This window comes from Rhinatrema bivittatum, chromosome 3, assembly GCF_901001135.1.
Source record: "Rhinatrema bivittatum chromosome 3, aRhiBiv1.1, whole genome shotgun sequence".
Classification (NCBI taxonomy): Eukaryota; Metazoa; Chordata; class Amphibia; order Gymnophiona; family Rhinatrematidae; genus Rhinatrema; species Rhinatrema bivittatum.
In genome coordinates, this window is record NC_042617.1 from 76,841,901 (window position 1) to 76,857,626 (window position 15,726).

Below are 15,726 nucleotides of genomic sequence, written 5' to 3' on the forward strand. Positions count from 1 at the left end.
GAGGGGAAGTGAAGGAAAGGGATTAGACTCACAATAATATGAGCTAAAGTTGTGCAGGCAGACTGGCTCGGTACTCACAATAGAATATGTTGGATGCTGCCTTGAGCAGGTCACATAACATGCAGGGAAATTATGAACAGTCAGAAGTAATCTTTTCCCTTCACCCCATGTGACTTGAACTGAGAATTATTAAGGTGGAGTAGTAAACGGGAGAGAAGTGACTGCTAGTAAGTTGGAATTATGCTGTGGAAAGGTCAGTGGACAATACAGAACAGATGGCGACAGTACCCAAAGAGTTTTTGCAGGGTTTAAAAATCAGGATCCTGCAGCGTGGAACCACCGGCTGGACACAGGATGTGTTCTGATGAATGAAAACCAACCAAGCAGTGAAGACCTTCAGAATTAGGTATGAATAATTTTATCTTTCTTATTTGAACATACTAATATCACTTTGTTTATGGCTCCTGCTAATTGCAAAAATTAATGTACAATGTGGTAGACAGTAGAATTTGACATTTAGCGTCACTTAATGTTATATCTCACTTTTGGGCAGCCTAAATATATTTTTTCTTTCTTTTCCATTCCTACAGAAATGGTACCTTTCAGTAAAGTTGTTTAAAGAAAAGTAGTTGGTTAAAGATAACATTGCCAGAGAAGAGGAGCTTAGCAGTATTACCAAAAGCTTACATGTTCAAACATTTGTAAGTCTTACAGGCATGGATGATTTAGTGACAAGTGGCTGCAATGCCCTCTCTTCAAGCAGCTTTCATAACTTCGAGGGAGAAGATATCTCAGTCATTGTTTAAAGGTGATCTCTAGTGTCTAGACTCTGGGTTCAAGTTAGTTGGGTTCTAAAGAAAGCTTTAATATAAGACTTCTGGCCAAAGACTATGGCTGCAATCGCTGGGTTGATTTGGGAAGGAAATAAAAAAAAAACCAGAGGTGGAATCCCTGGGTAGTTTCAAATGAAGACTATAACAAAATAACCCAGTAGATATTGGTTCTGATTATGCTTGAAGCTCAAAAGCATCAGGAGGGCATTACTGGACCTGAACACCCCTTCCCCTCCATAAAAAAACAAAAACCATAAGAACATACCATACTGGGTCAGACCAAGGGTCCATCAAGCCCAGAATCCTGTTTCCAACAGTAGCCAATCCAGGCCATAAGAACCTGGCAAGTACCCAAACACTAAGTCTATTCCATGTTACCCATTGCTAGTAATAGCGGTGGTTATTATCTAAGTCAACTTAATTAATAGCAGGTAATGGACTTCCCCTCCAAGAACTTATCAAATCCTTTTTTAAATCCAGCTATACTAACTGCATTAACCACATCCTCTGGCAACAAATTCCAGAGTTTAATTGTGCGTTGAGTGAAAAAGAACCTTCTCCAATTAGTTTTAAATGTGCCACATGCTAACTTCATGGAGTGCCCCCTAGTCTTTCTATTATCCGAAAGAGTAAATAACCGATTCACATTTACCTCTCGTGATCTTAAACACCTCTATCATATCCCCCCTCAGCCGTCTCTTCTCCAAGCTGAACTGCCCTAACCTCTTCAGCCTTTCCTCATAGAGGAGTTGTTCCATCCCTTTTATCATTTTGGTTACCCTTCTCTGTACCTTCTCCATCACAACTATATCTTTTTTGAGATGCGCGACCAGAATTGTACACAGTATTCAAGGTGCAGTCTCACCATGGAGCGATACAGAAGCATTATGACATTTTCCGTTTTATTCACCATTCCCTTTCTAATAATTTCCAACATTCTGTTTGCTTTTTTGACTGCCGCAGCACACTGAACCGACGATTTCAATGTGTTATCCACTATGATGCCTAGATCTCTTTCTTTGGGAAAAAACAGATGTATCATCTTTACCTACTATCATGTTAGTTTCTTTTTTTTGGTGGGTTAACATCAGTACACAGTTTCTGCTTTGTAATAGAATCTGATTTGCTTTCTTCTGTTAACATTCCCATGTTATATTCTGGCTGCATGTCATCTCTATTGTATTACAATACAGTGAAATAATGGCAGCAAAAGCAAGCCCAAGCTTAAGCTCAGGGAAGAGGGTGTGACACCGCAGGAGACATAAGTGGTATCATTCATCAAGGACCAGCAGGATGGCAGTCCCCATATGTTGATGACATCATCCAATGGATCCCGGCCTGGAACTTTTATGTCAAAGTTTCTAGAACTTTGACTATGCCTCACTGAGCATGCCTAGCATGCCACTATACTGTGCTTCCATTGCGGAAGGCCTCTGTAGGCTCTTATCTGTGGAGCCTGCTGGTCACGAATCCTCACTCTTCTGCTTGTCATGTCCTTTCTTGGGATTAAAAATTGCAGGATTGTTCATCATGGGGCCCTGTAGTCTTGTTTTGTCTCCATTATTGTTCCCTAGGTATTTGTTTTGGGGGGGGGGGAGGGGGTTTAAAGTAATTTTTTCTGTTTCCATTCCATTTCCATGCCTGGTTGGTGACCATCTATGCCCAGCAGGCATTGGTCACTTGGACAAAGAATTTAATTTCATTTCCCTTGTTTTCTGGCTGGCCATGGACAAGCAGACCAGTGGTACGCTCTGTGTTCCAGGATTATGTCTAGCATGGATTTCCATGCTAGACTAATCCTGTGCCTGGGGACATCAGATGACGTCTGGAAGTGTCGCCTGTATGCGACCATGGACTCAAAAGAATGATGGTCCCAGCTGGAGCTGATGGAGAAGCACTTTGAGTACTAGAAGGCCAATGCATTGGCATTGGAAGCATTGACATTGATAGTCCCAGGAGCTGCACCAGATACTAGTGATGCCTGAAATCGAGGGGGTATTCCACTCCCTTGACATTGGGTATCTGAGAGTCAAGCCATCGCTTATCTCTTCCTGTTCAAAGAAGGCATTGGGTTCTGCTTCTTTGACAAAGGCAACAAAGAGTTACGATGCCAGGTACCAAGCAAAGGCAAAGAAGCACTGAGATTGGTCTCCATCAGTGCTTGATGCCAGGCACAAGGATGGGCCAGTGGTGGCCACCCCCCCAAAAAAAATAAAATGGCCCTTTGGAAAGGAGAACACATCCTCACCGAAGGCCTGCGAACCCCCACCTGTTTCCAGGAGTCCTGATGTCAGTCACTGATACATCTCTTGGTTCCCAGGAAGATGTGGCCATCCCACCGGAGTTCCTCCAGGCCCAAGCAGACTAGTGCACTCCTTGTCATCAGATAGATATACTCTGGGTCATCATCAGCCTGTCAATCAGGGTCTGACGCCGAATTTTCTTGGGGTGTGACTATAGATCCGATGATGGCTCTGACAAAATGGGGTTGACTGGTCTCCCCTCTGATTCATCTGCTCCCCTGATGACTTCTGCTTCACTAGTTTCATTAGACAAATGGCAGAGGCCATTTCCTTTATCTTGCTGTCAGAGGATGAGACCGAAAACAAGATGTTGGACATCCTCCAGTTCATGGAGCCACCTAAGGAAGTTGTGGCAGTTCCAGAAAGTAGCAGCAATGGGGTGAGGTTTGATGGGCCAGATGAAGAGCCATTTCTAGTCTGTGACCCTTATATTTGACACCTTTGAAGATGTATGTGAATCTCTCTTTTTACTTCTCACAATGTATGCACAGTTTCAATTGTTTTTACTTAGGATTGCTGCTTTCTCATGTTTTGCTACCTGGACAATATGTCATTTAAATTTCCACAAATTGAAAAATTATTTATTCAGATTTGATATTCTGCCTTATTTTACCAAAACTCAATGTTGTTATAACATAATAAACACAACATAAATACAAAGAAAGTCACAAACCTGCCCCCCTTCAGAAATACATATATGAACATCCAATACCATCCCCAATTTACTCTAGTCCAGTTAAAAGCAATGTGGCTGTTAATTCAAATTATCAACTGTTTAATCCTTAGTTCAAATAGCTAGAAATATCCTGTCTCACAGCTGTTCCAGAATAGTGCCCCCCCCCCCCCCCCCCCCCAGGACACGAGATCTAGGAAGACCTGGACAAATAACCAGGCCTTCACCTTTTTCCTGAAGCTCAAATATTGGGGCTCCAGACAAATACCTGTTGCAACAGATTTCCAAGGTACTGGACCCACATATGTGAGCACAGTTTTCTTAGTTAACTCCAGCTTAATCAGCCAAGATATAGGGACCTTTAAAAGAACTTTTTGTGAGGTCTGCATTGCCCATGAAGAGGCATAAGGAATTAAATCCTAAAGATTCCATAGCCCTGTCTTGGTGAGAACTTATAAACTAAGGACAGAATTTTAAATATTATCCATAGAAACCCATGACAACAGAGTAAGACCATACAACTGCTTAGCTCTACAATCCCTATGACTCCTTCAAAAATCTCCTGTGATTGTCCACCAAACAATTGACAGCCAGTGCAGTCCCTCTGAAATAGGTGGCATAATGTCTCTTTCTTTGGCACTAACCTGCAGCCTTAATGGGGTGTTCTGGAGGAGCTGCAGGCATTTCATCAGTCTCATAGGCAGGCCCTGGAGTAATGATTCCGTAGGCATATTATCAATATGTGAATTACCATCAATGATGCCTTCCTTAGATAAAATCGCAAATACCAATTGTGTTGCAAACACACAATAGTAGATCTCATTACTGCCCTAATATGAAGTTCCATAATCAAATTAGCATCCAACATAACCCCCAAACTCTGAACTGATGTAATGGTAGTGCCTTCAATGGCCTACCCCAATGACTAACCCATAAGAGCTCTGCTTTGACTGGATTCAACTTCATCAGTTTACATCTGAGCCAAGTTGCCACCTCTGCTAAACAAACATTCAGTTGCAAAAACCCCAATTATTTTAACTTCATTCATATGAACAAACAATTGTATATTATCTGCATAAATGTGACATTAAACCTGATGACTCTGTATTAATATCTCCTAGGGAGCTATATAAACATTAAACAGCAAGGGTGATAATACAGACCCCTATGGCAACCCACAAAATATCCTAAGAGACCCAGAAGTAGTACCACCCCAGTTAACTAGACCTATCAGAAGAATTTAAAATAAAACAAAGTGACTCTCCCTTTGCCATAAGACTCCAATCTCAAAAGAAGGTTGCCATGGTCAATGACATCAGATGCTCCCACGAGATCTAATAGAACTAACAGTGCATCATTACTTCTGTCTGCATGCATATGGATGTCATTGACCATGGCCAACATTACAGTCTCAGTTTCATGATTCTAGTGGAAACTGTACTGATAAGGATGGATTATTGAATTGTTGGCTAAAAATTCAATAAGCTGCCAAAATACTGCCTTCTCTATGATCTCAGGAATGATAACTTGGAAACCAATCTGTAATTATCCAGTAACCTCACATCCAGGCCTTGTTTTTTAAAAACTGGATACACAACTGCCTGTTTAAAGGGGGAAATTTTCCACTTGTAAACTGGAATTTATATTCGACTCTAATCCTAGTGAAATCTTTTTTTGTCACCATCTTCATTTACTAAATGGATCAGATCTACGTCACAAGTCATAACATTTAATGATTGTACCATCCTCACTATTTTCATCCTAGTTACTCTTCTAAAATGTATTGAGTTCTGTGGGAGAAACCCTTATGATCCCCTCTTCCCTCTGTTCATCAATCTCAGTACTAACTAAAACTCCTATATCACCATCTTCCTGCAAACTTACACCTACAGAGTCAGTTCCTGTCTGGTCCACAACCACAGCCTCCGCACAGTTCAATAACAGACTTTGCAGCATATGGGGATTCTTCCAATCTTCTGTGCAAGAAATACCACAAAGTCTTCACTATACAAAATACTTGCTGAAAGAGTTGACAACAGAAATAACATTTTTTTGATGATCATGAGCAAAAATATAACTGTTTCAAGAAACAAGATTTCTTGGTATGTTTAACTGCATCCTTTTACTTCCTTATGGAAACCTTATTTAGGGATCCTGTTTGTTCCCTACTAGAGTGTAGACAGAAAATACCATTTGGGTGGGGAGATACATGGTGATAATTTTGCGGGTTTACAGCTCTCTCATGTGGAAACTGGTAATAGATGTGTCCCTTTGCCTTATTTAACCTGATCATCATTTTACCTTGTATATTCTCTGTTTTCATTTGTGGAGTAGCATGCCTTGACTATCTCTTATTTTCTGTATTGAGTTGTTGGCTCCATGGTGCTTTTCATATGGATGGGAGTTTCTTTCCAATCTCCCAATCCTTTCTATAGTCTTCTATTAATGTATTTTTATTAAGAGCACCCAGTAACTTGGGATTCAGTTAATTTAATTTAATTTATGATTTTTCATCAAATGGGAGAGGTTCCCTTCATGCAAGAGGAACCTATGATCATCAAAATCCAAGGAAAGAATGACTTTGTCATCTTGAGGAGAAGGATAAAAGGGAGATGAGGCAAGGAATTGGACCCCATCTAGGGCTCAAGAACATCTACTAGAGATTTGGAGAAGAGGAGTAAAAGGTATCATCCTGATAATAATAGGGGGAGAAGAAGAAGGACTTGTGCCATTCAGGTACTATGAGGAGACAATGAAAAGGAGGTAGGAGGTAAATGACTGTGTATGATGAATCCCATCTTTGATACTTCATCTACATTGGGAGGGAAGAAATACTTCATCTACATTGGGAGGGAAGAAATCGATTTAGAGAACTGAATCAATTGGCTTTATCATCATAAGCTTAAACAAGACTGTAAAAAGTCAGAAATTTATTTGGAAACACATCTGAAAGGGAATCAAACAGCTGTAAAGACTTAAATATCAGTTTGCACCTTATCAGTAAACAGTAATGTTGGAAACCACCTAAAGATTGCAATGTGTTTCCCTGTCTGTTGACTTTAATAATCATTTATGCTGTTATCACTGCAGTGTTCAAGTACTTTGAATTGGGAATTAGATGAATGCAATGTGAAGGGCCTTGAACAAGAACTGCACCCCCCCCCCCCCCCCCCCCGCCATGCAAAAAACCCTGGAAATATATCTTGTTGCATTATTAAAGTGTTTCATCTAAAATATAAATTTGAGATATGACTTCTGGAACTACTGTCTGGGTTCAACCATCACAGGGGTTACACTTATAAAACTTTAAATTCTCTGAGGAAAAGCAGAATGGCAGTCCTCACAAGTGGTGACATCATCTAATGGAGTTTGGCTGGAACATTGACTGTGCCTCACTGGGCATGCCCAACATACTATTATGCCACATGTCCATATGAGGGCCCCTTCAGTCTTTTCTTTTCCATGGAGTCCATATGTCATAGTTCCTCACTCTCGTACTTAAGATATTTTACTTTTTAGCACAAATTGGAAGGATTAATTTGTTGCAAGACCCTGCAGTCTTTTTCCTAACCTTTCTACTGTCTTGGGTAGATTTTTTTGGTCATTTTTCTAAGTTTTATTTCCAATCCTCTTGCCTGATGTGTGCACCAGTTGGTGCACTGATGGACATTGACTGCTCATGGTCATTATGAAGCCATGGCACAAATCCATGAATATTTTTCAGTGCTTCAGAAGCTCTCTACAGCATTTCCAGACCTGCCCTCTGCCAGAAGGAACCTGACCATGGGATCAAGAAGACGTTTTTTCTAGCTGAGGAGATGTTATCTTTCATCCCTCTCAGTCCCATGGACAACAGTCTCCTTGTGCCCATCCAAGGCAGTAGAGGGCCCTAAAACTACAGCTGTCACTCCAGCTGGCACCCCTGAGATGGGGTTTTAACTGGATCCCAGAGGGCATAGCCTGCATCCCTTTATTCATGATGGAGGACATTCATGTTGGAGGCAGGCTGAAGTTTTACGTAACCCATTGACTCAGTGTAACTTCAGACAGGTCCTCAGCATCATAAGAAAGGGGTACAGATTACACCTATTGGATATATCTCCAAATTGACCGTTGGACCCTGCTTTAAGGCATTTTCCACATCCAGAATTGCATCAGAAGGAGCTTTTCAACCACATAAAGACTAATGTGGTTGAACATGTTCCACCAAGGGAAAGAGGGTAGGGATATTCCAAGTACTTCCTGATTCAATAGAAAACAGGGGCACTCCTTACCATGCTAGACCTAAGGGCCTTGAATACTTTCTGAAAAGAGAAAAGTTTAAGATGTTGTACCTTAATCCCCTTTGCAAAACAAATGGGCTGGCTTTGCTCTCTTGATGTCAAGGATGATTACACTCACACAGAGATATTTCCAGGTGACAGGAAATATCTCAGATTTGTAGTAGGGCACCATCACTTTCAGTATCATGTGCTGCCTTTTGGTCCAGCATCAGCCCCATGTGTCTTTACCAAATGTCTGGCAATGGTGGCAGAACACCTTCTCAAACTTGGAGTGCATGTGTTTCCCTACGTGGATGATTGGCTGGTCAAGAGCACATCAAATGCCACAGAATCAATGTGCAAAACCATCCAGGTGCTGGAGTTATTAGGGTCCATCATCAACTATCCCAAGTCCCACTAGAGCCCAACATCTCAAATGGAGTTTATTGGAGCTCTGCTCCACACAATTCAGGCAAGAGCCTTCCTTTCACAACAGAGAGCTATTATGTTGCTTTCTGCAGTGGAAAGTACACATCAGCATGGGACATGTTGAGGTTATTAGGCCTTATAGAACCAACAGTCCATGTTAATCCCTTGGCATGTCTCCATAATGAGGAGAACCCAATGGACCCTCAGATCATGGTGGCTTCAGATCACTCAGGATCTTCAGGACAGTATCCACCACATGCAATCATCCCTGTCCTGGTGGCAAAACAATTCCAATTTGACCAGAAGCATGCCCTTCAAGATTTCTCCAGTCCAAATTGTTCTGACTATGTATGTGTCCAACCTTGAGTGGGGAACCCATGTTGAGGGGATCTGCACTCAAAGGTCTTTGCTCAGGAAAAGCTTCATCAGATAAACTTCCAGGAGCTGAAGGGGGGAGGAGTCAATGTCTGCATGAAACAGACATGGTTCACTACTGCTCTACAACTTTCCTTCTTGCTTTGATTTTTTCAAAAGAGATCCAATGAGTGCATTGACAGGATGCTATCAGATTAATAGTGAATATACCAATAAATTTAAAGGAATCTAATTGTACACATTTCTACTGCCATAGCAACCTAAGCTTAACTAGGAGTACAACAAAATTAAGATGAAGGCAGCAGTCCAACAGCAAGAGATGAGCCTTCCTGTCTTTTGCATCGAGTATCATGTATGATTTTTTTTCCAGCAGGTGAGAGATTGTATGTGTGCACCCAGTGGAAAAAGATCCAGGCTCTCAGAGAATGAGTCCAATCTCTGGATGCTAGAGGCAGAGAGGTATATAGATGAGACCTTCAGGGACATAGTAGCCAAATCCCAACTCTAGTCTGGCAGCCCTGGTGTGCTACCCTGGAGGAGGAAGGTCTCCTGGTCGGAAAGCATTGGCCTGATGCAGCAGGAAGTGATCCTGTAGCAAGGATCTCTCCAGGTGATGCATTGTCCTCTTGCACTGAAGCTGTGTCTCACAGGGCTACCGCCCAGGACGAAAGAATAAGGTCAGCTGTCATAGTTGATGATTATTAGGAATGTAAATAGCTGGGTGGCTGGTGAATATGAGGATCACCTGGTAACATGCCTGCCTGATGCAAAGGTGGAGGACCTCACATTTTACCTAGATAAAATTTTAGACAGTGTTGCTGAGTGATTTAAGTGGGTACCAATGACATAGGAAAATGTGGGAGGAAGATTCTGGAAGCCAAATTCAGGCTGTGAGGTAGAAAGCTGAAATCCAAAACCTCCAGAGTAGCTTTCTCTGAAATGCTCCCTGTTCCACACATAGGTACACAGAGGCAGGCAGAGCTCCGGAGACTCAATGTGTGGATGAGACGATGGTGCAAGGAAGAGGGATTCAGTTTTGGGGAAGGGGGAATCTTTTCCAAACAGAAAGGCTCCACTTTAACCAGGGGGAAACCAGGCTGCTGGCCCTAACCTTTAAAAAGGAGATTGCTCTAGTTTAAAAGCTGCTCTAAGGGGAAAGCCAAAGTCGGTCAGTAGCACATAGTTCGGAGGGAGGTATCTTCGAAGGATATTAATGAAGCATGAGAGTTAGCGCATCCCAACAGAGAGATTCCAACAAATGCAAAAGTAGTCCATGTGCCTCTAAGTTAAGAATCAGCTGAGCTCAAAGATTCCAAATTATCTCTGTCAACTGAAAAGCAGGCCGTTAATACAAATAAAAAACACACTTTGAAATGTCTGTATGCCAATGCCAGAAGTCTAAGAAGTAAGATGGGAGAGTTAGAGTGTTTAGCAAAGAATGATGAGATTGACATTATTGTCATCTCACAAACATAGTGGAAGGAGGATAACCAATAGGATAGTGCCATACCAGAGTACAAATTATCTCACAATGACAGGGAGGAGCAACTTGTTGGGGGTAGTGCTTTATGTTGGGGATGGCATAAAGTCCAACAGGTTAAGGATCCTGCAAGAGACTAAGGAGTAGATTTTTAAAGAAGCGAGTGTGCATCCATGTGCATGCGCTACCTGGCGCGCGGACATGGACGCACTGATTTTATAACTAGCGGGCCATGCACCCATGTGTGCTGGATTTTATAATCTGTGCACAAAGGAGGTAGAATTAAGCACAACCAGACATTGGTCAACAGTGAATGATGCAATTCCTTCCTTTTTCAATTTTTTGAGATGCATTTTGGGTAAGGTGCTGCTTTTTTTGATGTTCAAGCAAATATTAGCCCCTTTCTCCTAGAAAAGAAATACCAAATATATTCTAAGATGAATCTCTGAAAACCATGGTTAATATAATTAATTGATAAAATGAAAACCCCCAGTATAACAGACTGCTTTCTCCACTTCTAAAATGAAATCTAGTCCCTCTGTGTCAGATCTGATCAGGCTAATGGACGTTTTGCTTACCTTTTGCTTGCATATAGCTATACAATAATAATATAAATTATTGTTTATATAGGGAGTAGAGCCGTGCATTCGTTTTTCTCAAATTAGGCAATTTCAATGAAAATCGGGGCCCCCCCGAAAAAAAAAACAAACCCCCGAACAACGGGAAAACCAAAATATCATGCAGAGGGCCCAGAAATGAAGCCTGATTTATTTATTTATTTAACAGCTTTTCTATACCGACATTAAAATACACATCATATCGGTTTACATAATAACAGTAGATAGAAAATACAAATAACAGGGGGAGGGGAGGGGGGCAACTAAGAACAGGGGGTCGGAGGGGGGACCCCAAAACTAAGAAGGAGAGAAGGCGAAAGGAACAGTAACAAGGTTAATTAGATGTGTATGATATGATAAAAAATCACGATGCACATCTCTAATAGGGAGTGCTTCTTTTCTGGATTACCCATGCTTAGTTTACCCATTGGAGCATCCAGGACATTTATCTTTTGAGAGCTAAATTAAGGTATGCGGTTTTGGCCACTGAGGAAGAAGAGCCTAAGGATAGCAACAGATGCAGAGGTGGAGCTACATCCCCCAGAACGGCATGGATCAAGAGGTGGAGTTGGGTCCCCTAGGAGGGTGGGGACCCCAGTGTCAGACTGGGAGGCAGTGTTGAGTTTCAGATTTTACTAGTATGCAAATAAGATGTCCATGATTTGTGAACTGTCTGTATTTACCCAGGAGATATGTTACTACTATGACAGATTTGGATTTTTAACCCCAGCTTTCCAAATGAGTTTGGGAACAGACATAGAATGAAAGCAATCGTTTTGAAAATATGGATTTAATGCAAGTAAAGTAATGAAGATTTAGCTTCAAACCATATTACACATTCAACTTTCATAGTAAGTATGGTAAGTAATAGTACTCACATTGATTCGTTATATTGTTTCCTTGGTGCGCTTTCACACTGTTTGGTAGAGTTTTCATATAAGGAAAAAAACTTGTTCTGTCTAAAAGGAGATGGAAAAAAAAACCAAAACTAGTTGAGTTTCTTCTTCAGACCAAGCCTAGCTGGTTACGCTTACATGTTGTTCATCCATGGGTACATAAATTTTGCATATTTAAGTGAATTTTCTGACCTGACTTTGAAGTCCAAATATAAAGACAGGTAAAATAAAACTAGGAAAGCATCCATCAGAGAGAGAGAGGCAAATTTTGTTTTACAAAAAATAAACCCATTCAAAATATTCCAGATGCTTTTTAATGGTATATTCCATGTTCATGATGAAAAATTGGCCATAAACTCAAACTATATTATTTTATGTTGATACCCTTATGTAAAAGCAGATTCTCTTTGGTGCATAAAGGTATCCTCTTAGATCCATGTTCGAATATTGGTGTAGTTAACCAATAAACCCAACGGACCTGATTGATAATGAGTTACTGTCATTCTAAATATATGGGGAAAAACTCTCAATGACTCAGATTCCAAAACTGTATTATCATTTTCCAGAAAGCAACGCTGATTGATTTTTCTGATTATAGAACAACATTTTAGAGAAATTTTACATTTTTATTTTAAAATAATAAAATTGAGTAGTTTTTATATGTTTATAGAATCAGCTCTGCCTGTCCTTTGAAATGTTATTTATTTATTTATTTAAACATTTTAGAGAAATTTTACATTTTTATTTTAAAATAATAAAATTGAGTAGTTTTTATATGTTTATAGAATCAGCTCTGCCTGTCCTTTGAAATGTTATTTATTTATTTATTTAAATTTAACCGGTACGATAAGACGAGGTCTTATCGTACCGGTTTACAATAAAACAGGGGAAACCAATTAACAAGTAGAAGGTAAAGTTACATTAAACAGGAAGCGAAAACATGGGAAATGGAAGACAGGAAAAGATTTTAAATAATAACAACTGGAGATTGATAAAAAACTAGTCAAATACAAAAAATTACAAAAAATTAAATAATCAACTAAAACTATAGGGTAGTGAGACTTAAACAGAGATTTGCCCTATGCGATTAATGACGTAATAAATCCTGTGGGAAGAGGAGACAAGGTGTGAGCAGGGGGGGTGGTGTCAGGGCAGGGACTGGAAATGGGGAGGGGGGGAGGGATTAGGGAAGAATCGACGTGTGAGAGTCAATGTTGGTAGATAGAGGTTCCTTCAACGGTAAGCTTGTAAGAACAACCAAGTTTTCAGTTTCTTTCTGAAGGAGAGATGGCATGTTAGTTAAATGGCATGTTAGAAAAATGTTAGTTTTCTTAATCAGTTTATGCTTCCTAAGAGCAACTTATGAAGCACTTCACACTATCTAAAATATATAAGGGGAAAATCATGTATATAAAAATACTGGATATCAAGTTCTTATGGGCTGAATTTTCAATGCCATTTACATGCATAAAACGGTACCAACTGTACCCAAATGTGCAGTTATAAAATTATCCTGTTTATGCATTTTGGGGTGGATTTTAAAAGTGTTACACGCGTAACCCTTAAAAAAAAAACCCTGCGCATGCCGAGCCTATTTTGTATAAGCTCAGCAGCATGCGTAAGTCCCGCGGCTTTGCTAGGGGGCATGTCGGGGGGTGGTGCGACTTTGGGGTGTTCCGGGTGGCATTCCTGGGGGCGTGGTGTCAGCCCGGGGGCGTTCTAGGGGGCGTGGCCGAGGCCTCTGGACCAGCCCCTGAGTTGGGTGATGGCGCACCAGCGGGCCACCGGCGCGCCTTGAGCAGGCGTAACTTTTGCGATAAAGGTAGGGGGGGGTTAGATAGGGCTGGGGGTGGGTTAGGAATGGGAAGAGAGGGGAAGGTGGGGGGAGGCGGGAGTGAACGGGCAGCGCACGCAGGGCTCGGCACGCGCAAGGTGCACAAATGTGCACCCCCTTGCGCGCGCCGACCCCAGATTTTAAAAGATATGCGCGGCTACGAGCGTATCTATTGAATTCCGTCGTACTTTTGTTTGCGCTCGCGCTTTTTTTTAAAGATGTACCCCATAGAATTTAGGATTTTTTTTTTCAAATTCTTTAAACATATTTTTGCTTTCCTTTTTTTTTTTAACAAAGTTTATTGAAGTGAGTTACATATATAGGGGTAGATTTTTTAAAAAAGCGCAATCGCGTACTTTTGTTTGCGCAGCAGGCTCAAACAAAAGTATGCAGGATTTTATAAGATACGCGCATAGTCGCGCAAGGCTGCCGATTTTGGGCAGCCTGTGCGTGCCGAGCCGCACAGCCTGCCTCCGTTCCCTCCGAGGCCGCTCCAAAATCGGAGCGGCCTCGGAGAGAACTTCCTTTCGCCCTCCCCTCACCTTCCCCTCCCTTCCCCTACCTAACCCACTTCCCCGGCCCTATCTAAACCCCCCCCTTACCTTTGTCCCTAGATTTACGCCTGCGAGAAGCAGACGTATATCTACGCGCGCCAGCAGAACGCTGGCGCGCCGTCTTCCGACCCAGGGGCTGGTCCGGAGGCCTGGACCATGCCCCCGGGCCAACACCACGCCCCCGGTCCCGCCCCCGAAACGCCGCATCCCGCCCCCGAAACGCCTCGTCATCTTGTCCCGCCCCCGACACGCCCCCTTCAAAAAACCCTGGGACCTACGCGCGTCCCGGGGCTCTGCACGCGCCGGCGGCCTATGCAAAATAGGCGCGCCGGCGCGCAAGGCCCTGCTCGTGTAAATCCAGGCGGATTTACGCGAGCAGGGCTTTTAAAATCCGCCCGATAGCATCTACTAAACAAACATCAATACATTGGCTTAGGGCTGGATTTACTAATACCGCTGGGCTCTTTGAATCCCACGGTAATGGGAGGGCAAAACAGGGGGGCGGTCCTGCGATAACCGGCAGCGATCGCACCTCCGCGGTGTGATCGCTGCCGGCGTCGTGCCAAATACACCATAAAAGGCGCGAAACTGGCAGCGAAAACACAGCGTACCTTTCGCTGTCGGCGAAGTCTTCGCAGCGTCAGCCCCGGTGCCGCCCCGACTCCTCCTCTTCCGGGGCTGATGCTGCCCCGACTCCGCCCCGATCTTGGTATCGCGTGCGATCTGCTTGGAAAATAACCCCCTAAGTTTCGACCTGGTATTTTGCAACAAACAATACAAGGTAACTTGCTAGCTTTTCCATATTGTTCCCCTTTAAACAACCATGCACACAAAACATTCATACCAGAATGTTTGCAACATATTCACTTTAAAAGGGTAATTTTATATTAACCTGCAAAACTTATGCATTGGTTATGCCACATTTCAAAGCAAACATATCAGTTCGCTTTGAAAATTATCCGAAATAATATACACAGGTAACTTGTCCAGTTTCATTTACGCCACTACGTGCATACTTTTTCTCATCAAAAGTATGAATGTAAATCCCAATTCCACGCCCAGAACACCTGCTTTTTCTGTACACAAATGGGTTATGTGTGTACATTTTTTGCACAAACCCTGCACAGGTTTTTAAGGCATCATTTCTGTGCATAAGTTCGTGTTTTCGCACATAAAAATGACTTTGAAAATTACCCACTAAATGTTAATGAATGGCACAGCGGGTCCTTTACGGCCGGATTTTAAAAGGCATGTGCGCGTAAACCCCGGTACGTGCACAAGTGAGGGCCTCGTCAAAGGGGCGGGTGGGGAAGCGGCCGGCGCACAGCAAGTAATGAAATAAAAAAAATTCAGGGCAGGAAGGTTAGTTTTAGGGGGTGGAGAGGAGAGGGGAAGGGGGAGGGGAAGGTTAGGCAGGGGGTTAGGGAACTGTGAAAGTCTGATCGTGTCGCCACGTGGAGTTTGCAAAAG

The 15,726-nt window shown here is 42.3% G+C and overlaps 1 protein-coding gene across 4 annotated transcripts in view; it reads right to left on the reverse strand.

Moving 5' to 3' along the window:
- The window catches only part of LOC115086924 (lutropin-choriogonadotropic hormone receptor-like), a 316,916-nt gene that overhangs the window by 2,291 nt on the left and 298,899 nt on the right, over positions 1 to 15,726 (reverse strand). For all 4 annotated transcript variants that reach the window (XR_003855369.1, XR_003855368.1, XM_029593400.1 and 1 more), the window contains exon 12: positions 11,851 to 11,931. Coding sequence is in view for 2 of the 4 variants with exons in the window: in XM_029593400.1 (XP_029449260.1) it covers positions 11,851 to 11,931 (81 nt within the window). In the remaining 2 variants the exon portion in view is untranslated. The remainder of the gene's footprint in view (positions 1 to 11,850; positions 11,932 to 15,726) is intronic.